Raw genomic sequence first — 22,874 nt, forward strand, 5'->3', positions numbered from 1 at the left:
GGGGGGGGTCCCCTTGGAGATAATTCCAGCTTGTAACGTATTATCTTTGCGTCTTTAGGATGGTAGCGGTGCCATTTGACTTTAGCACTTTTATGTTTTTTATGAAATTGGCCTTTCACAACCTACTACGTACTAAAACTCAAGATTTCCTTACTCACGTGTAATCATCTGTATGTTTAGAGTAAAATTTTCGTTCCAACCTTAAGACAAGAATGATATCACAATTGAAATCCTATCACCTTAGAGAACTACGTGAGAAGGATTTTTAATTAGGTATTTTGAAGATTTCTTTGTCCTAACGATTATTTACTACACAAGTTATCTAAAATTTGCACGTTGTTTCTTAAATAAGTATAGAGAGAAAGATAAAGAGAGGGTTAACCTACTCATGCAAAGATTAGCTTTACCCCATCTCTAATCAGTCTCGGGTTCATAGACAAACCCAAAACTGATTCGAGTATCGATCCCTAGCAAGATGTACTCTGAGTCCATCTTGCTAGCATGAGGAGTTGTCGAGATATTTCATCTCTGAAATGTCTCTTCAACTCTTGGTTTCATTTCACGCCATCTGGACAAAGATAAAAATTTGGATTCTCCAAGACTCGTGCGCGCGATTGATCCCAGTGTCAATGGGTCGTGTGCGCTAGCTTTTCTAAAGCTCCAGGCTCAAAAATTTGTCGGTCTCAGTCATTTTGTAACTGGGTGTCAAAGAAAATCTAAGCCTCTAAGCAGTGATTCTATATCCCTAAAACGTGCACTAATCCTCACATGAGCATCATTAACCCTCCCCTTGGGAGGGTTTTAGCTCATGATCCTAGGAAAGATATGCAAAGATATGTTGGATGCATGTTGAATTAAAGAAGAAGAAGAATGCAAAAAGATGAAGTTTTAAGCTAGAAAGTAAGAAATTTTATTTAGAAAACTAAAGTGGCTACCATTAACACTATTACACCAAACTAAGGCTTACTTAGAAAAATAATAACATGCATCCAAAATAGAATGAATGGAGTCCAAAAATCAATACAAATCAGCCCATTTCAAGGGATTTCTCTCCTTTCACCCGCGTGAATCAACTCCCACTATTAATCACATTAAATTCTATCTTATCTCCAAATCAAAATAAATTGACACCTTACAGTTTTTTACACTGTTAGCACCTAAAATCTAGTCAACTTAATAAATGTCATGCAAGGTGTCAATTTGTGCCAATAATTTGCACATTTTGCCTTGACTTGCTTAATAACTCATCCAATCTTGTGGGCCCCCATAGTAGGTCCACGTGCTGCGTCTAGTGGTGGGCCAGTCTTTTGACATTTTTACAACTTCCTGTCTTTGTGTAGAGTTCGTCGCACTGATCGTCTAAACAGCTCACTCGCCGAAATCGGAGTCCCAGTTCAAGAGATATGAGCTTCGGAAGTTTGATACTTCTTTGCACGTAATCCTTTTTTGATTTGGAATCGTCCTGTTGGAGTTCCTGGGCTTTAGGTGGGTGAGCTTTGCATGAGCTAACTTGGAAAGTTTTACGTAAACACACTATTTTGTGCTTAAATACTGGCTTTATCCTCATTTTTACGTTGGTTGCACAAACCTGCAAAAGCACGAAAATACGATTATTAAGCACATATAATTAACCGAAATGTTATGTCTCTACCGGGTTTTTATAATACAGTTTTGGGTGCTTATCAAGCACAAGCTAACATATCAACTCGCAACAAAGTTCTAAGCAACAAACGCCATCCAACTTACAAAACGGGATATAGTTCGTAACAACCTCTACTACAAACCAAGTAAGTCTAAAGACCTTCCACTAATTCTCCATGTGGTCTCATTTATTATCTTTCTTTACACCATCCCACTGTTTCAAAAACAACGATCTAAAGAAAGGGAGTTGTGTTAGTACCCTACGCTCTCAACCAATCACTACAGACTACGTGTCCAATATCATATTAATTAGAAGTCTAGTATACGATATGATCTAGAGCTACTCCAAGAGGGATAGATCGAACACATGACCTAAACATATCAAGACATACTATACTCACAGACCTATGTGTATCTACCCCAGTTCGACCATAATTAAATACTCGTTAATGGCACAAGGAACCGAACCAATCTCAACTGATAGACAACTCAAAGCCCAAGCTTAATGGATGACAATCATTAAAGGAAAGGAGAGCAAGAGTTCAATAGGTCATTACTTTGTAACGATTTCATACAGAAAACGAAGAGACAATCCTACAACTATAAAAGGGAAGTATGAACTACGATTGGTTTGATTTGAGTCTGGCAAAAGGACTCGATACGAAGTTAACTCTTCTCCAAAGGAAGAGTGCAACCACTTTCTCATTATCACGACCTAAATTTATATGTAAAGTTTTACTCCTTCACACCCACAAGCTTGAGGCCCATGTAAGTGAAGTTATGCCAATTCTTTGAATGCCCGATCTTTATGTTATGTGTTTATATATATAAAGTTGTGAAAAACATGTGTTATCAGATTCCAATTGGATTTGATGTTTTTATATTTCCAACAAGTTTTGCCACTTGTTGTTTGTCTAATATGTTTAGGTATAGTACTGGTTTTGACAACTATAACCCTGCATAATCATACTACTTATCCAATGGAAATGAAGGGTTATTTGGAATATATAGATTAGCCAATTGGTTTTGGACATGTGCTTATATGTGTTTGGTACAATAACATGTTAGATTTATGCTTTAGTGGTTCTTAAATTCATGTAAACATCTGATAGGGAAAGTATACATATCAAAAGTTTTGTACAATAACATATTAAATTCGTGATTTGGTGCGGTGGTTCTTAAATTCATATGTATTGTGTTAAAATACAAATATTGTAGGATTAGCAAAGCAGAAGACATGACAGTATAACCTGCCAAATTGACCCAGAGCATATCGAGGCAATTATCTTTCACAACCAAACCATATCAAAACGTGAATCACTAACAAAATGAATAAAATATACACAGGGGCATATTCAAGATTTTCAATCAAGCTGGAATCTCGGTATTATTTTTAAGGAGCCAGCAATTGCCAAGGGCCAAAACAAAATGTGACCAAATTACTGCATACTATACCCTAAAAAGCTACCATAGCAACATTACTCATTGTCTTTTTCTCAAAACCTCACACTTCTTCCTCTTGCATGCATCACCATCTTTATACTTCCCACAAAGACTTTCAAAGTTCAAACTACATTAAATACGAATGAATTTCTTTAGCACTTTTTATTATTAAAACAATAGTAATAGAAAAAGGTTGTGGGGTTAGAACCAATAATATATAAAACAATAATATAGAAAATGGATTTAGGTTTTATATGTTGTAAATTTTAAAAGTGTTATTGTGATGTATGTGAATATAAATTGGGTCTTTAAGATTGGGAATTACATTTGGTTTCGACAATAGAATTGACATCACATCTCATCCATCAATCAAAATATTTGGTATGTAGTTTGTTATTTGTAAAAGTTAAGTGCATGTTCAATTCTTACTACAATTTTTTGTTCTTATTTAATTAAAGTTTCAACAATCAGAAAATTAATTAATAAATTATCGTTAATTGCAGGGAAGACATCAATATCGTATAAGGGTATTTAGTCATGTAAAAACTTGTAGTGTGCATTTTCACCAGACTATCAACAGATATATACCTTGTTCTATAAGACAACTATCATTTGTCATTGGGAGGTATTTCCTTCGTTCAATCCCGATTTCGAAAGGAAGTATAGAAGTATATACGTGGATGAGATAAGTTTGTTTTTCTCAATCCACATGCGGGAATGCAAATGAGAGATGATGGTGCTATGAAGATAAAAGTTAACTAATGTGAACTTGGAATAATCTTCTAATTTTATGAATGATTTTTTTATCTTGATAATGAAGGCTCCCTTTTTCTTAAATGCTTCATCAGTTTTTTGTTGCTTTTGACATTTTTTGTACCAACCAAATAAAATTTTATACCTAAAAGACTAGAGGAAAAAAAAAATAGAGTGGGATAGATAAGATATGTTTTAAGCAAAAAATCTTACTATATTAGAAAAATATGGAGTAGGAGGAATAGAGATTTTGTGTCACAAGGGAAAATAAGTAATTTTGCTCAATACTTTATTATTTTTTGTTAAAAATGACCATCAATGTTTGATAGGTGTCATAAAGTGCTTTTTAACACAATAAATGACATTCCTGTCCTTGTGATGGACACAAATCTACTGTTTTGTGTAATAGTAGATTTTGTTTATGTCACGGTGGCAGAATTATTATTTTGTGATTTCACAGTGGCAATTTCTTAATTTCGCGATTTATTATTATTTTTTTGATTTTTGGGAGTGGCAAAACGGTAATATTTCAAATTTCAGATTTGTTCTTTGTGGGCAAAACGGTAATTTGCATATAGAAGATGTGTGAATAGGTCGCGGGCAAATTTATAAGTTATAGAAAGAACCGTCACATTAGGGGACCCGCCCATACTTTGAGAAAGAAAAATATGTGCGGCTACAATTTTGAGTGCAAAGAAGACGTGTATCATGAACCATTTTATGCTACAATTTTGGACATGCTTAGTTTGTTTCTGGCCGAATGAAAAGCAAATTAATAGATATAAAAATCCCGGAGAGGGAATAAAAGACAATAGAGCATGACATTTGAATTTTTATTTAAAAAAGACACTAAAACCGATTTTGGAAACGGTGGAAAAAGCGAGTATGAAAACGTTATAATTTAGTTTCTGCCTTGAAAGCCATAAAAAAGCTTGTTGTGAATGAGTTACTTTGACAGAACTCAAATCACTAGTTACTACTGGTCAGTTGGAATAATACATCCGCAGAGTCCCAACAACAAGATCAATTAGCATCGTCGTTATCAAAATGGCAACATATATCCTATATATATCGGAATGGCTTATCAAAGTCTCGACACTTAAAAATTAGTTTTTCGGGTCTCCAAGTGTTGATATTTCAGAACGATATAATATTTCGTTTATACGGAAATTCACATTTTAAGACCGCCACTAGTCTCGCACTAACTTTCCCGCCACTTTCAAGAAACCCAATTTCAGCAGGTACCTTTTTCATTTCCCAGTGGTAATTATTTTTTCACTTCTAAGTTTTAGGGTTTAAACGTTGTTTTAGGTTTTTAGGGTTGATTCTAAATTATGTCAATTTCCAGCTACTGAGTTGTGATTAGGGTTTTATCTACATTTTGGTGGAGGAAATGTCAGTTATTTGGTAACCTCGTATCATGTGTCACACGTTCTTTTGGATTTCGGTTGGATGCTTTTGTTTATTACTTTGTCAGAATTATCGTTTTTTTTTTTTATTATACTATTATAAATCTATGCTTTTACTGTGTTTAGCCACATTTTAGCATTTTGTCAGGTTTGGGGTGCAAATGACAAGTATAAAGCGGTTACCGAAGGCTCTTTACAGCTCCCTTCGTTCGAATGTTGTTCTGTTTGACTTGACAAGGGTCGTTGAAGAATTGGTATATAATAGCATAGATGCAGCTTCAACCAAGGTATAAAATAAACCCAAGAATTGGTACATAATAGCATATTATCGTAATCATAGTTCATTATACTTATTATGTTACGACTTTATTATTATTATTATTTATACAACACATTATTTTTATAATATTTATTGTTATACTTGATTATTTGCTAGTAAGCTTTATCAGAGTCTGTATCTTTAATCTCAATGCATTAAAACATTCCAAGGTACTTCTAAAGAAAGTTTAGTGGTAGTATTAGGGCTTCATTTTTGTGTTTTGAGTTCTAATTTGCAGTAGGTTTCTATTATTTTCCCTCCTATAAGATCAAGTGGCATATGTTGTTTCAGGTAAATGTCGCTATTAGTGTTGCGGCAGGTTATGTTAAAGTAGAGGATGATGGTGAGCATTCATTTTCTTTTCTTGTTTAGATCACTCATGCATATGTTAAACTATAATAATGTTGCATTCATTGTGCATTCGTGCAGGATGTGGAATTACTCGTGATGGGCTGGTGCTGTTAGGAGAAAGATACGGTAACTATGTTTAGATATTTATTTCAATACATTCTTCACTTATTACTGGCACTCTTTAGGCCAAGTATCAATGAGAATAGGGATAATCCCGTATATAGCTCAGTACAATTTGGGTTTGTCTTTCGATAGTGTCTAAAACTGCTAAATATCTGGCAGTTAGCTGGGCTTGAATTGGCTTGATCTATACTCCACATGAAGCAAACTGGCTTAAATTTAAACTTTATCATGCTTAGTGATATGTTGGAATGTCTTGATAATTACCGAATTCAGCTTAGGAAGGAATGATCGGGTTCTCTAATCCTGGTCAAACAACAACCTGCGAGCAACGCGATGTGCCTGAATCTGTGCTTTTGATAATGCAGGGCATGCCAATAGGATTTATGATGCCTATTCTGGGTGATACCTGAATTTCATGTCAAAACTTGTTGAGTCGCCCTCTAGATTGGCGATGCTACTTTAGTTTTTGCAAGTCTTCTTGGAAAAGTAATGAAGTTATTCAATGCAGCATGAGTTACACAAATACGTGGTTTTAAAAGGAAATGCCTTGCTGGCTGGTGATGACAGTGGCAGCAGGCAGGAATGAAGGAATAGTGAACAGTTTTCTCTTTCTCCAGTAGAGATCTACAATTCAAAATAAAAAAAATATATACAAAATCTCTGACTTAATCCAATATCCCCCTCATATAATCCAATTACAAGTGTAGTTCTTCTCAGTTAAGACGGGGAAGCAATCAGAGCTTGGGTCTCAACGGTTCTAATATGAGAAGAAAAGGGTTTCTTTGAGAATGAAAGGAAGTGTGGTGGTAATGTACCAAATTCCTCCTCTTCCCCCCTTTCTAACTGATCCTCTACTCCGTGTTTAAGACCCTGCCCCAAACACACACACACACACACTGACACCCACCCACAAGTTGGAGCTGTTTACATTTCAATTTCTCTTTTCGGCTGAATGGTACTGCAATGATTAGTCCAATGTGGTTAGTTTTTCGTTTGCTATTCCTTGTTGTAATGAGTTTTGTGTTGGATGTGAACAGCAACATCAAAATTTCACTGCTTGGCTGAACTGGATGTGCCTTCTGAAAACTTTGGTTTTCGAGGTGAAGCAATAAGTTCTCTTTCTGACATCTCCTTGTTAGAGGTCACAACAAAAGCTCGTGGGAGACCTAATGGATATCGCAAGATCATAAAGGCATGCATTCTTCTCCTCTGTATAGTTGATCTATGATCATTTTCTTGATCACTTTGGTTGGCCTGCTCTGATGTAAATTTGTGGTGTCATCTCTATCCTACAGGGTTGTAAGTGTTTATATCTTGGAATTGATGACAATAGGCAAGAGATGGGTACCACAGGTAACATCTTATGAATCATCTGTATACGGATTAATATGTATAGGATAGGAGTGACAGGCACTCTCAAAATTTCGCTTGATTTGCTCTCGTTTACTTTATTTGAAAGTATCTGAAGAGTTTATTTTCCGGAGATAAAGGGATTCATATTGCAGCCATATTTTGATTTGCTCTCGTTTACTTTATTTGAAAGTATCTGAAGAGTTTATTTTCCGGAGATAAAGGGATTCATATTGCAGCCATATTTTTACATTTGATTGTTTTTGTTAATTGAACTGTTATTAATAAGAAATCACCATTAGCGATGAAGAATGTAAACAAGGAATACAATGCTTAATATGATAAAAGAGGGCTTTATCTGCTTATATTAGGCTAGGATATCTTCATTTTGTGTTAGTCACAAATACTTTGAACCTAGGAACTTGGGCCAGTGTGATATTCCTTTAGCATGTGTCGTGGGTATACCCAACTTTTTGCCAAACTCACGAGTCGATCCGTGTGGAAACGTATTCGCCATTCAGAAAGAGTGTTGATGTTTTGATCTAATTGAAGATGGACAAGAGAGATAGCGCAAGATATATGGAGAGAGAGAGAGAGAGAGAGAGGGGTGTTAAAATAAAATGGTACAAGGGTATAGCCATGTCCCATTTTACACCCACAACAGTAAATGGTGGAAGGGTAGAGCCATGTCCCAGTTTACACCGTAACAGAGGGATAGAGATAGTGAAAATAGAGAGGCATTACTTATATCCTAATCTAGATTTAGGGTTTGAAGGTAGAAGAAAATCAGATCTATCAGGTTTTACTCTTTTGTAGAAAAATTATGATGCAATGCGACTTGAGTGTACATAATTATTATTAGGGCATAATTTATAAATTTCTAATCTGAATTTTAAATATGGCTCCATCATTGGGTTCTTTAGAAATTGTTCTAATCTGAATTTATAGATGCTCTATCATTGGCCTTGTTCAGAAATTGTTGCAAACATAAAGTGTACTTGTATAAAGAGTGTTAAACTGGGAATTGTTACAAAAAAGGGTAAATCTTTAGGGTAACAGGCTTTGTTCGATGCATGAGCCTTAAGGTCAAACTAGAACTATCAATATAGTTAAATTACGCATAAATCTTTTATTTTTAACTTTTAGTTGTGACCCTGCTTGCTATAATACATAACATTTGCAAAGAGAAACTTTGATAATGCATGTGATATTCAGTGTATGATTTATGAGGTGGTCTGATTGGGATTTCTCTGTTTTCTTTGCTGTTAATTTTGTACAGTCTTAAGATAATGTTGTTTAGGATAGTATTACTTTGTAAAAAGATGATATTTTTCTTCTTTCTGTCAGTATGCGGAACAATGTGCATCATTTAACGTCTTGTGTACTTTTGCAGTTGTTGTTCGTGATTTATTTTACAACCAACCAGTTCGGAGGAAGTGTATGCAATCCAGGTTTCCCCTTTTACCAAGCTCCATCAACCCCGTTTTATTCATACCGTCTTTTGAAGAATGGTCCTGCTTTGTTACTAATTCAGTAATCTTGTTATTTTCTCATGGTTCTCTCTCGGAAGCCCCAAGAAGGTCTTGGATTCAGTCAAGAAATGCGTGCTTCGAGTTGCTATTGTGCACCCACAAGTTTCCTTCAGGGTCACTGATATTGAGAGGTGAGGTTTTGTTACAACTAAAATATGAGGTACCTATTTCTCTCTATCACAGTCTCTCTGAACATTATCATGTTATTATTACTACAGTGTGGATGAAGTTCTCCACACGCATCCTTCTGCGTCTCCTTTGCCTTTGGTGAGTAGTGGATTTGGGATTGATGTTTCTTGTCTCTGTGAACTGAACTTCTCCAAGGGCATTTGGGAGCTTTCTGGGTACATATCTGTTCCTGTTGATACTTGTTCCATGAAGGTATATGTTTATCCAGTATTCTAAAATTCATTATCTATCAGTTTCACTCTGTTCCTAATCAGATAGTGATTTATCATACAGGCAGTCCAATACATCTGTATCCATTCTTCTGTGTACTTGTATCGCAGTATACATATTCAAATTTAATTAAATGAAAGGATCAAACTGTACCACCTTTGACCTTGACATATCCAGATATCGATTCACGGTTTGTTTGCAAGGGTCCAATTCATAAATTGATTAACAATCTGGCTGATAGTTATAAGTGCTTGGATATATGGAAGGGTGTATCTTGGTTGCCAATTGGAAAGAGGAGTAGGACAGAAGCGTGTTCAGCATATATCCTAAATTTACGCGGTGCTCGGTCTAGCTATGATTTAACTTTTGAACCATCAAAGACAACTGTTGAGTTCAAGGTAAGTTTTGTCTTATCCTTTTTCATCACAGGTTTGAAAGTTTGAGTTCCTGTTCATCTTTAAATACTTAGTTATAAAAGCTTGGGTCTTTGCGGTTTGACTTTTAGAATCATTTCTGAAGCTCCTCTGTAATAATTTTGCTGTGTTTCTTCATATTGACTTGTACCTATACCTATAACATATCGATTTTTTACATTATGGGAACAAGAAGCTTCAAATTAGATTTATATGTAAAATACTAAAATTCAAACAAAAAGAAAGATGAATCATTCTAATGGATTTGAAACATAGGATTTCTTCTAGGTAAATCATTTACTAGTTATTCCAGATGCTTGTGAAATCTCAAAAAAGCCAGAGGTATATATGCCCTATATAGGGAAGGATACCTAGCCACCCTAAATGGCCATACCCTGACCGGAAAGTGCACCATGGTTGATTTTTTGTGGATATGATATCCCATTTCGTGGAGATTATCCTCACAAAAAATCCGCTCATTCATGGCCGTGTCAGATTTTTCAAATACCCGGTGAAATTCAGCACTATAGATTTTTATTTTGGGTGAAAGTCTCAATAGGTTAGGAGCTTTGGATTGGGTTAATATCTTGGGAGGATGATCTTAACATGGAGAACTTATTGCCACCACCACCACCACCACCACACACTCACACACACAGAGGGAGTAAATTTAGTGGTTATTCATTATTCATTAACTTAATACTTGATCTGGTTACCTTTTCGTGGGGCGTCTGGATGAAGCGGCATTGTCCACATTTTCATCATCATTATTATTATTATTATTATTATTTAAAATAATTATATATTAGTGGTTTGCTGTACTGGATCTTCAAAATCTTCAAGGAGTTCATTTGGTTTGACTCTTTCGTAGGTTGATTACTATTTGTGGACATGGGCTGATGCCGTGATGGATTCTATTGTTGGGACCTTTTGGGGTTGTATTGCTTTTAACTCAATTGTTTACCTGTAGGTCATCTCTGCCTACTTTGCTCTAGTAAAGACATCACATTATGTGGAGCAAAAACAAAACGAACAAACCAAAGCAAAACAATTTCGAAGAAAAAGAAGAAAAAAATCATTAAAAAAGAAGATTAATGGTTCTGGTGAGTTGAGTTAGAAACTTATATTTAGAATGAGTTTTAGTGACTCAGAACAAAAGCTGTTTTTGATTACCCGAGGCCTCATGTATGAAATTCAGTTGGTACTAAATAAGATTAAACTGTGAGCTTAAGTTATTGATAAATGTGTATGTCTGGCTTATTGAATTCTGCCCCATTCTTCGGTTTGTCTTGTACTATATGAATGTATCACGCTGTTGTGCAATTCGTTAATTGATGCTCGCTGCTATATTTTTCTCCCTCAGGATTGGGTCCCCGTTCTTTCCTTTGTCGAACAAGCTATCAGACAGTTTTGGAGACAAATCGAGCCTCAAGGTTAATTGAGAAAAGCACAATTTTGTAAATTTGGAACAACTTTTTTAATGAAAGTTGTTTCACTGATTAATAAGTTGTTTTCTAGGTCTTCTGACATCTGAGATTTTCCAGGAGAACCACTTGGCAAAGCAGATGTCATATCAAGAAAAGATGAAATATGGAAGAAGGATGACATCATCTTATCCCCTATAAAAGGTAGCATATATATATATATATATATATATTGTATTCAGCATCTTATTTGTGGTATAGATGTGAGTAAACTCTGATACAGATCGAGGTAGTGTCTTGATGTAGTTTCATATAAGACTTCGAGAAGAATAGTTGATGTTCATCATTTAAATCTTTTGTACTTGTTTTATAATGCAATCCAATTACAATAGAAGTAGTAATTAGTTTTACTTTGTGGAGTTAATTAGCTTGGTTGTTGCTAGACATATGCAGTGCTTTTGAACCAGAGATTACAAAAAACAAGCATAGAAAACAACATGATCGGGATTTTCTACAGAAGTCCTCATTTTCACTGGAAATAGCACCTGACGAATCAGACCTTTTGTTGCATCCGAAGAAGTATAGGAGGCTGGAATTAGCATCTGACGAATCAGATCTTTTGTGGTGTCCGAAGCAGCACCGGAGGCCATCTGAAGAAGTACGTAGAAATGCTGAGGAAGTTAAAGGAAAGGAACCCATTTTCCATCAGGCTGACTACACTTTACAAGGCATACTTCCGACTTCATGGGATGCTTATAGTTTCAGAAGTACACCAGTGGTTAGTCAAGAACATAGCATCCGTTTTAGGCAAAATGACAATGACCTGGAGCCTGTAGAAGACAGTTTCTTGTCCAGTATATTGACTGGGAGACAGATTTCCAATAACGTTCTTAACGAGAGTATTTTGGGTTCTAGTTGGGGCACTGATTTTGTTGAAGATGATGGCACCATGAATGGAACATCAGCAGAGAGGCTGCAAACACGTGCCTATGTTGATCACAAGAATGAAGTTCTACTTATTCAAAGGTTCCCCAAGGACCTTAAGAAGCCTTTCTTGCGTAGGTGCTCTTTACTAGAAAATGCATCACCCCTTGGTAATATATCTGCAGACCGCCAAAGCTATGAGATTAAGAGAGATGATAAGTTCAGGATACAGAGAAAACAACTTGATCCTGATGATGTTGTTGACACTGTTGACAGCGACCAGAACATTGATGTTTCTTGTAATACCTCTTTGCGAAACATGTTTGGTCAATCTAGTGCCCTTTCAAGTCAACACACTCTAACAGATCTCAATGTTCTATCAGCTGATTTCATAAGTCCTGATCTTTATGATGAAGTGTCTTTTACTGAAGAAATTGGTATTTTGAACAGCTCACCAGAACAGTTCAGAAAAAGAGGTTCCCTTCGATTGTCTATGGGCTCTGCAAGGAGTCTGTTTTCCCCATATTCTCCAATTGCTACTGTATCCCGGAAATCTGATCACTTTAATGATGAATATGCAGCCAATGGAAATTATACGCCATGCACAACTGCAAGGAGTTTTAGAGATAGAGAAATATATGATGAACTTTCAAGTTTTGCTGATATTCAGAATAGTTCCATTGCAGAAGACCGCATCTCGAGCTGTACAGACATTGACTTAGACCCTGAGTACTCTGTGAATATTTGCGGAAGTCTCTCTCCTGGATGCCAGTCGACTGATTCTTTGACCAAAAGAGTAGGCTCTTATACTAAGTCAGCTGGTAATACAGATTGGTTATGCCTGGACATGTCCGTTACAAGCAATACAAATAACTGTGCAGCACCGAACCCACACAGTACTTCTTGTAATCATGAGGAACTGATGGAACAAAATCCTCAAAATCGTGGACGATATAATTTTTGGAAGTACACATCAAGGAGAAGTCATTCAGCTCCACCATTTTACAAAGGAAAAAACAAGTTCTCCAGCATATATAACTGCATAACCACCACGATGGATATGGAACTAAGTTCCCCAAATTTGCAAGGTTTACATTGACACTGATTAATCCTTATTGTTCTTTTCGGGAACAATGATGCATTCTTACCTACTGTGTGCATTACCCCTCTTCTGCAGTATTTGGTGATTTTCAACATTCATCACAGTTTTATGATGTATCTCAGAACCACTGCGAACACAGTCCAAGCAAGGAATCTCCTCAGCACTCCAGGTATTGCACTCACTCAAGTTTTCATCCTTGAATGTCAAACAAGGTGTGTTCCTTCATTTACCAATTACCAGTCTTTCACTTACTTTGGTCTTGTACTTAGGACCTCGGTTGAGATGACGCCATTCCGCATGGAGTACATAGGTGATATCCAAAAAGGTAAACATTTTAAGAAATCTGAATGCCTTTAACTTACAGTCCTGAATTGGCTGAAAATAATTTGTAGCCTATTGACCTTTGATTTATATTTTTGGAGTGCTTTAAGAGTTCCAATAAATTAGAATGCTAGAGCGTGGCGAGAGAACTTGCTGTATATGTTTTTTATATGAACAGTTGAAAAATGTGGAACTTTGAAAAATGAAATTCGTCCGAGTCAAGTAGTGCGTTGGACCCGAGACTTACATTTTCCATGTAGGGATGAAATTGTTTTTGTTTTTTGTTTCTTTTTAAGCTTTTCAGTTTTTTAAGCACTTGTCTCCTCCTTGCCATTGTATTGAATCATATTCTTCTTGTCCCAAATTTCCCCACGATATTCAAAGACTGCAATTTGCCTCACGCTTTCTCTAATTTTGTTATGGGCCTTTTTTATGTCAACAACTCTTATTTACTTTTGGGGATATTCTTACTACTTTTGCTTTTACAAAACTTTACATTCTTTCATGTCGTCTCCTTCATCTCTTATAAGCTCGTATACCAAACTTGCTAGTAATTGTGTTCAGTTAGCTTCATAGTATTCACGTTTTATGGATTCAAAGAAGAAGTTAGCTCCAAATTTTCTTGCACTGTAGTTGCCGTTGTTTTGGGTGTTGCCATTCCAAGGTGCATTTAGGCCTGTTCCTGTCCTTTTTCAGAGCCAAGTTTTGATATATTGTTAGGACTTCTTCCAACAGTTTTGACTTTTTTTGGTTAACATGTTATTAGAGTAGAAGATTCAGTGGTGGGATTATTGGGGTTAGACATGGTTAATTTTACAGCTTCATGTTATGTTAAATATTTTCTTAGAAGTATTTACATTTATCCATATCAACCTCACTTCTCTGTGCTTTCCGATTTATCCACAATATTTTGTACTCTCAGTTAGCTCGTTGCAACTAGATGCCATTGTTATTACTTATTATGTGTGTGCTGACATCGAAGGTGTTGTTAGGTTTGTGCCTGTCCTATGTGAGAGCCAAATTACCTTTGAGATACTTTGTGACTGGTACTTCCCTCTATGTAATCAATGTGGTAACAGAGAGTACATTTGCCAGGTTGAGTCTTAATTTAAACTATAGAACTTGGGATGGGGGGTGGGGGTGGGGGTGGTATGGTTCTTGATGGTACTTGAGCATGTGCAGCCTTAAAGGTGTTGTTAGGCGTCTGTCTGTCTGCCTTTTGTTAGATTTGTGGTTCCTTGACTATATTCATGATTATGCAGATAACAGAATTATAATTATGCCTCTCAACAGCTTCGTGCTTTTGGAGTAAAGTAGTCTCCAACCATCTTGAACAATTTTCTTTTAATTTGATTGATCCACATAAAGTTCCCCGGAAGTGATTCTCCTCTTATTTAGCCACATGTTTTAGTATTTGAGTCCCATCCTCACTTTCTATCTCTACTGTTAGTTTAACGGACTATTTAATTGAGATTCCTTGAGTTTTTTCTTGGTCATCTGTCTTAAACTCTTAATCAATTTTAAGGACTCTGATTGTAACAATGACTTGCCTCATCCATTACTTCCTTGGAGATTTTATTTCAGAGGAAGTGGATTTAAAACTTTCTGGGATGAAGTGGCGGGACGGACACCAGCAGACTGCAGTGGAATACGTCAGTGATCCTTACATGTTCATTCAACTGTAATTCTGAGATTTGTGAATAAGTCCAGTGTTCGGGTTCTGTTGGTCTGATAATGTTTTTGCACATGTGCAGGAAACCAATCGAGCACACAATTTGCCTGAACAAATTGACATTCTTGACATCTCTTCTGGAGTCTTGCAACTTGCTGGTAGCTCAGTAGTTCCTGAATCAATTAGCAAGGACTGTCTTAAGGATGCAAAAATTCTTATACAGCTGGATAAAAAGTTTATTCCTGTTGTGGCGGGTATGACGCTCGCTGTTATTGACCAGGTTTGTCTCATGCTTAGTTACCTTTACTATGCTGTATTTCCCAATGCGATTATCACCTAAAAAGTTGTTACTTGCTAAGAAGTGTACTCTTTTACTGTAGTTTCCAGATGTTGGGTCATGCAAGATTGCAACTTTGCAGTTCATACATTTGAATGAAGAGAAGAATAGAATTTAAGAAGAAACCTTACCCCAATCTAAAGTGCCGTATGTTTGGTCGCATATAGGGCTGGTCATTGAGCTACTCGAGTCGAGTATTAGGGTGCTCAAGCTTGGCTCATGTGTCTCTCGAGTCAAGCTCAAATTTTGTTCGAGGTTTATTTTGTGCTCAAACTCGACTCATCGAGTATTCGAGTAGCTCAATGAGTCTAGATTCCTATTCTTCTGGACTACATATTTGAATTCGATCATAGGCTCCAGAGTTTGATTTGACTTGTATTGTGTATAGGCTCGACTTCGACCACAAGCTAGAGATAAGTGAGCACAAATAGACATAGAATTTCACCTCAAGACCAAAATAACTTGCTAAACGCATCTAACCCCATCTAACAAAAATACTAAATACAACTACAATCCACTGATACCACAATAACCACTATCTAACAACTATTTCAAGGTGTACACAATATGAATATAATCAATATGTGTTGAGTAATTATAATCCAACACACTAACACACATAATTATCCCAAATAAGTATTAACATAACTATATAAAATGCGAGCCGAGTAGCTCGCAAGCGTCTCGAGTTCGAGTTTTAAAATCTGCTCAAACTCAATTCATTATTGAATAAGTGAGTTCAAGTCAAGCCCAGAACAAGCCGAGTGTGAGTTACTCGCGAGCTACTCGGCTTGATGACCAGCCCTAGTCGCATAGATAGCGACCACTACTAGATGGACCAAAAATTAAAAAGATACGCATCCATAGCTTGAAAGGTGTCAAAACATATTAGTTTGAAAGCTTTCTTAGAAAAAGTTAAATACTACAATAAAGCATCGCAGAAAATTGATAATTTTTGGTGTGTAGTTGGTCCATTAAAAGAATGTTATCAAATTTCTACGTTTAATTGTTGAATTACATGGTCTAAAGGCTTGTTTCTCAGCATTTCAATTTTGTTTGGCTTGCATCTAGTAGTCGTCACAACAATCTAGGAAGTACTTGAGACATATTATTGACTGGAACTTCACCTACTATAATCCCGAACGAAGTGAGTTTTTGGGCCAGGGACACTTAAAACGACTTGTCTGTCTGTCCTTGTATTTTAGTGTTCCAAAAAAAAAAAAAAAAAAAACTCATAACACCACCTCCATCCTTCTTCTTCCTCAAAACCTTAACCACTTCTTCCGTCTCTGCGCTGCTTTCAGGTAACCCCTCTCCTCATCTTCGTCTTCCTTTCTACTTCGTTCGCCCCACCGGTTGCCGGTATACTAATAATGTCTTACAATCCTGATAAAGCTTACTAAGGATGAGTTGTTTATGCTTTATGGAGCTGACTTAGCTATTTGTTTATCTTGTTTTGACGCGATGAAGATTGTACAAAAGGAGAAAGGGAGACTTCCTGTACTGTGTTTTCTGGTGCAAACCTTCAATGGCTTATGCATCTGGGAACATTGGTCGACACTTTCACAAGCAGTATAGATATAGGGGAGACATCCTTTTTTATTTACAAGGAATGTCTCATGTCCAATCTCTAATTTAAGTTGGTACTCCGTATCCAATACCAGATGACACTCTGGGACTTTGCTCATTGAATTGTGAACCTGTAGATATCCGGGCCGTTCAAATGGTGCTAATTGAGTGGAGAACATTAGATGAGTTTGACCAGTCTTTCTGCCAAGAGGACTAAGTACCTATTGGAATTACGGCTCAATAAGAAGGCATCTTACAAAATGTCTGGATTATGTCTTCCAGATTCATGAAGCAGCAATTGACTGGCACTCCAAGCTTGGTTTCTGCTATTATCTTGACCTTAATCTATACTGATATGGTTTAAAAGTGTATTAGGTACAACTTTCGAATCCTGAGAAATTGTAATAAGAGAACGGCTTTGATGTAGAACATGAGTTCGTTGTTTTGAAGACATAGGCGTGTGCCCATGTTTTCAAAACAACGAACTCATGTTCTACATCATTCTCTCCAGGTTGAAGAAGCTTGTCCACAAGCTTGTGAAAATCAAATCTCCCAGTATACAAAAGCTCTTTGTAGTCGTATATACCACCAATGATGTAGAACATGAGTTCGTTGTTTTGAAGACATAGGCGTGCACCCATGTTTTTTTTTCCTCATATTATTTGCTTCACCTATAGCTCAAGTCCAAACCCATGGTCGTGTTTTGTGTGTGCAATTAGGAGTCCTTTAGTTATTATTTGCCACGTGTCTATTTTCTATTGGTTTAATGTTTATAAGGGCTTATGGTTAGAGTTTTAGTCAATGGTTTTAGTTGCGTTTGTGTTTATGAATTATTGAGTAAGATTCAATAAAAGGTGAGACTTTTAGGGTTCTATAAAGTGTAGATTTTGATTAAGTGTTGCTTCCGCCACTTCAATCTACATTAGACTTGCAAAAGGTTTTGCCATTTGTACCTCAGTGGTTATGTTCCTATCTTTTGTCAAACTGAGAGGCCCAGGAGATGCCTCAGTTTCCTTTTGATATATACATTTTTAAAGTAGAGGGATCAAGTATTATACCCATCCCTAATGTGTTCGGAGTTGTTTTCTCAAGTGTTCATGGTTTGCGCCTCATTAATATCCAGTTATCTCTCCTTTTTTGTAATTAAGAATGGTCTTACATATTCTGCCTTCCTTTATGGTGTCTTAATATACTATCATGTGTCTGCGCAAACACGATGGCTGCTGGTTACAACAGCATGTATTTGCATGAAATTGTACTCACATTTCAGATTTTCCAACAACTCCTGACCATTTGGATCTATTACAAATTCATTAAGCGACACAAATTGCTTCTGCTCCATTTTGACTATCGTTATAATCACATATGAATGTTTGAGATCATGTTTTAGTTTAATGTTGCTTGTTGACAAATACTAGCCTTTAAGTCTTTCTTGAATGAACTCTCTTTTTTTGTCTTCCTCTCGTGCTTTAAAAACCCTAAAACTCACTTTCTGAACTGGGTCTGTTATCTGTCTTAGTTGCACATTTGTTTTTTGATAGTTAGAACTTTATTCCCTAATCCCTTAGATTCCTCTTTCCCCAATGAAGGCGGGAATCAAACCCTAGAACTTGGGCTCAACTTCCCAATTCCTGACCAATAGGCACACTGGACTCCTTCTAACTTGCACATACTAAATCATCTCAATAAACTTTTCTTAAGTGTTTATAGTAGTGAAGTCTCGGTACACCTTCACTAATAAGTTCAACTGTGAAGTAAAACATACTTCATGCACTTTTCTTGCCGTGCACACGTTTGCTATACGTTTGACTTCTTGAGTACCCTGATGATCCTAATCAAAGATTGCGAGTATATTGAACTAAAAAGAGGGAATCACAAAATTTTGAAATGTCAAGTCGAATCCAAGTTTGCTTAAAATGGAAGAACTAGGGAAGTGTCTAACACTTGGGAGTTTTACTTGCCTTCTGTTTTTTATCTTTTCTTTTGTGATTGTGATGTGGACAAGTTGGTGTATTTACAGCATGCAGCCGATGAAAGAATTCGATTGGAAGAGTTTCGTCGTAAGGTCAACATTGTATCTGCTTGAACTTCTTCTATCTTATTCATATTGAAATGCGTCTCATAAAGGTTCTTCAATTCTTAGGTTCTATCTGGTGAAGGGAAGTCAGTTTCTTATCTAGAGTCTGAACAGGATTTGGTATGTATATATATATATATATATGTCCTGGAAGGCTTCTAACTTCTGCTATCAACAGCCCACAATTTATTTATATGTTTAAGTGTTTTAGATAAATTCTCATAAAACTGGTATAAGTGAATTATTTACCATGTTTATCAGGTACTGCCTGAGGCTGGGTTCCAGTTACTACAGAACTATTCTGAGCAAATACAGAAATGGGGTTGGATCTGCAATGTTCATGCTCAAGGCTCAGGATCCTTTACGAAGTAATGTCTCTTTAGACTATTGTTTGCTGTGATATTACGCAGCTCATTGAGATTTATTATTATTATTATTGTTATCGATATTATTAGTATTATTATTATTGTTATTATTGCTTTTATTTTTTAAATTTTTTGCGTACAAATACTCAGAGGACTGTGTTCATTGTTTTCTCATGAACAAAGGGTTTCTTTTCCTGCAGGAATCTTAACCTTCTAAATAGGCAGACATCTGTTGCCACTCTTCTTGCGGTGAAAATAGCTACCTTCCCTTTTTTCCTTTTTTTTTGTCGTGTTTAAGTACCAGTTTTATATTCAGAACTACCTACTGGAAAAAGTTCCAGCATGTGTTGATAAATCAATTATTGGGTATCTCATATTTGATTATGAGAGCTCCTCCTTCTCAAGAGGGTTGGATCCCCTATTCAATTTCAACCATTTTTAAATTATGTTTTTGTTTATAACCATGTTGGTAACTGTGAGTCGTGACAGAGTAGTTAAGTAAGTAATGTACACGAGTTTGGTGGAATAAAAGTATATCTTGGTTATTGAATAAGAGAAGGAGAAGAAAGTCTGGAGAAGAAGAGAAATACTATACGGCCTTACATAATAGAAACATCCTTAATTTTTGAGAAATGCCCCTTAGAAATTGGGGTGGGCTAGGCCTGCAGCCCCAGCCCTTAAATCCCCTCGGGAGATGCCCCTTAGAATTCTAACAGCTGGAGAAGCAAGATAGTACATGTAACAGCAGAACCATAAGACAGAAGATAAAACTGCACTGAAGGAATGATGAATCGCCAATTAATAATACTGTTACTATTATTAGGAAAAACTTTGGTGTATTACTTAAAAAGTTGCAAAGTTCGAGCCATTTTCGGTAATTTTGCCATAATTAAATAACTATCGTTATTGTCTTCATGATCTCTTCTTGGAATACTCATGCAGTCATAGTTGATGTCTTGATAGTGGAGCTGGACGCATCTTGTGTTTTTATTGTGTATCTCGTATATATTTTGTAAATTTTCTACAAATTATGCAGGTACCCTGTATTTTAGGTGTCAACTTATCCAACAATGATCTTTTGGAGTTTCTGGATCAGGTACTGTAGTGAGATTCTTACAACCTCTGCGGCTCTACCTATCAGTCAGGCCCTTAACACACAACCAGCACATTCTTTTTTTTTTATTAAAATTAAATAAATGGTGATGTTCTGACTTCATATTCTGGCATAATCATCAGCTTGCTGAGACGGACGGATCATCAACGTTGCCACCATCTGTTGTTCGTGTCCTTAATTCCAAAGCATGCAGAAGTAAGTACACAGTTCAAGTCCTCAAGCTTAATACATGTTTTATGTGATGCGACTTGTTTCATATATGTTTAACTATGGCTTAGGTGCAATCATGTTTGGGGATGCCTTGTTACCTTCAGAGTGTTCTCTCATTATTGAAGAACTCAAGCAAACATCACTATGTTTCCAAGTGAGTTTTATAGTTTTCGGCGTGTCAAACCAGTTGGACTGATTTTGAGCTTGGAACATGGGTTTGATGAAGAGAAGTTGACATATGAAGAAATTGAAAGGATCTTCTTGACATACCGTTTTGGTTGTTTTGCAGTGTGCTCATGGGAGACCCACTACTGTTCCCATTGTCAACTTGGAAGCCTTGCGCAAGCAGATTGACAACCTAAACACTTGGAATGTGTGTTCACGTCAGCCCTGGCATGGGCTCGTTCGGCATAGACCAAGCCTTGAACGTGCAAGACAGCGACTTATTGCCACCGGAGATCAGTATGGATGAGAAGCTACAGTTGCCGATCTAATGACCTTATATCAACTGTATGTGCATTCTTTAAAGGGTTAACTAGTATTACCCCCCACTAGATGAGCCAATTAGGATTCCCCACTAGATGGGAAATTAGGGTCTCCCCCCTAAATACACACAAAAAAAAAGTCAAAATGGGTTGACTGAAATTTTTTTGTGTGTATTTAGGGGGGAGACCCTAATTTCCCATCTAGTGGGGGGGGAATCCTAATTGGCTCATCTAGTGGGGGGGGGTAATACTAGTTCACCCTTCTTTAAAATCTTTGTATATAATTATTGCCTTGTAATTGGAAATCTTTGTACATGACTGTTTCTATAGAGCAAATGTTTTGTAGCAATGCAAAATTTTCAACCCCTAGAGTACCTCATAAGCTAAATTCTTGATAAGATCTTAAAATCCTTTGGCGGATAGAGCTCCGTTAGTATTTATAGGGAACTAGAGTGAAGGGATAGAACTCCGTGACTGACAATAAGAATGAATTTTATTTACTTGCAACAAAAAATAGTTCACCAAGTAACAAACACAAAAAAGAGGAAATAGTTGCACTTCGCAAGTTTGCCCCACATCTGGCTCCCATTTTCTTAAAAACATTTTGCTTTTGTTATGCATGGAAGTCCCAATTGCTTCAGTGGCGTGACATGAGAAACACATACTGGTGTCTTCCATTTTCTAAGAACTCGACTTCCCGCCTAGAAGTATAGTATCAATCATGTTACCTCTTCTTGAAATTGATGTACGCTCTTTTAATTTTCTCCTCTTGGTATGAAATATAAAAAACACGTCCCGTATCCTGTGGGATTTGGAACAAGTGGATGCTGTTCTTGAATATCGTATTTTCTGAGTGGGCACTCTATCACAACCATGAAGGATTAGATGTAGGTATACCTCTTCAGAAGTTGGTGGAGGTGATGAGTCTCGTCAATTGACTGCCCAATTCGTTGATAGACAAGTTGATTAGCTTTTACAACCGTGCCTTCAGTCATTTTATAAAAGCATTCTTTCCGTTCCTAGGTTTTTTCATCCTTTCTGTCGTTTCAACTTTCAAGTTATCAACTACATATTCTCTTCACTAACGTGGGCGTGGATTTTGCTGTCTAATGTCCGCTAACATTAGTTTTGAGGTGCTTGAATAGGACTTGTAAGGAATAGTGTGTAGCACGTACAATAGCAGCAATCGAAAGATGCTTATTCATATAGCCATATAGGAAACGCACAGGCCCGGCCCTGACCAGGTGCATTGTGGGCGACGGCACAGGGCCCATGATGTGCAGGGCCCAAAATATGTTTAGTTTTATTGCCAAAAAGCCTAATATTTTGAACAGTGAACAATACAATAAAAAATCGGGACCCATAATGGAATAGGCCACTATGTCAGAAGAATAAATAAATGAGATAAGTCCCCCTCCATAACTCCATAGTTTTTTTTTTTTTTTTTTGATAAAAATAAATCCATAGTTTATAACAGTTAGTATCTCAATGACTACATATTTTTTTGTCATAGTCTCAACGACTAGAAGCAATAATAGCTT

The 22,874-nt window shown here is 36.6% G+C and overlaps 1 protein-coding gene across 10 annotated transcripts; it reads left to right on the forward strand.

Annotated features, from left to right (window-relative positions):
- Positions 1 to 4,647: 4,647 nt before the first annotated feature.
- On the forward strand, positions 4,648 to 21,418 carry MLH3 (MUTL protein homolog 3). Of its 10 annotated transcripts, none has more exons than XM_086607999.1 (27): positions 4,953 to 5,078; positions 5,186 to 5,284; positions 5,384 to 5,533; positions 5,857 to 5,908; positions 5,995 to 6,042; positions 7,077 to 7,231; positions 7,335 to 7,392; positions 8,783 to 8,840; positions 8,960 to 9,052; positions 9,140 to 9,302; positions 9,384 to 9,399; positions 9,498 to 9,718; positions 11,097 to 11,166; positions 11,278 to 11,361; positions 11,601 to 13,169; positions 13,259 to 13,352; positions 13,453 to 13,508; positions 15,077 to 15,156; positions 15,259 to 15,456; positions 19,103 to 19,147; positions 19,226 to 19,279; positions 19,421 to 19,527; positions 19,725 to 19,773; positions 20,561 to 20,620; positions 20,761 to 20,833; positions 20,917 to 21,002; positions 21,138 to 21,418. In XM_086607999.1, the coding sequence occupies exons 2-27, from the start codon at positions 5,258 to 5,260 to the stop codon at positions 21,318 to 21,320; spliced, it is 3,849 nt and encodes a 1,282-aa protein (XP_086464125.1). In that variant the 5' UTR covers positions 4,953 to 5,078; positions 5,186 to 5,257; the 3' UTR covers positions 21,321 to 21,418. The 10 variants fall into 10 exon arrangements, with proteins under 10 accessions (XP_086464128.1, XP_086464127.1, XP_086464125.1 ...); XM_086608000.1 differs by having other exon boundaries at positions 15,089 to 15,156; XM_086608003.1 differs by having other exon boundaries at positions 5,011 to 5,078; positions 5,395 to 5,533.
- The last annotated feature ends 1,456 nt before the right edge of the window (positions 21,419 to 22,874 follow it).

Source organism: Coptis chinensis, chromosome 4, assembly GCF_015680905.1.
Source record: "Coptis chinensis isolate HL-2020 chromosome 4, ASM1568090v1, whole genome shotgun sequence".
Taxonomy (NCBI): Eukaryota; Viridiplantae; Streptophyta; class Magnoliopsida; order Ranunculales; family Ranunculaceae; genus Coptis; species Coptis chinensis.

What these genes read in the sequence shown, in the direction of transcription:
- MLH3 (XM_086607999.1), top strand. Translation starts at nt 5,258, where the DNA reads ATGTGTCACACGTTCTTTTGGATTTCG. An exon ending in TAGATGCAGCTTCAACCAAG is followed by an intron (nt 5,534 to 5,856) that starts GTATAAAATAAA and finishes ATGTTGTTTCAG; the next exon opens with GTAAATGTCGCTATTAGTGT. An exon ending in GCTGTTAGGAGAAAGATACG is followed by an intron (nt 6,043 to 7,076) that starts GTAACTATGTTT and finishes GGATGTGAACAG; the next exon opens with CAACATCAAAATTTCACTGC.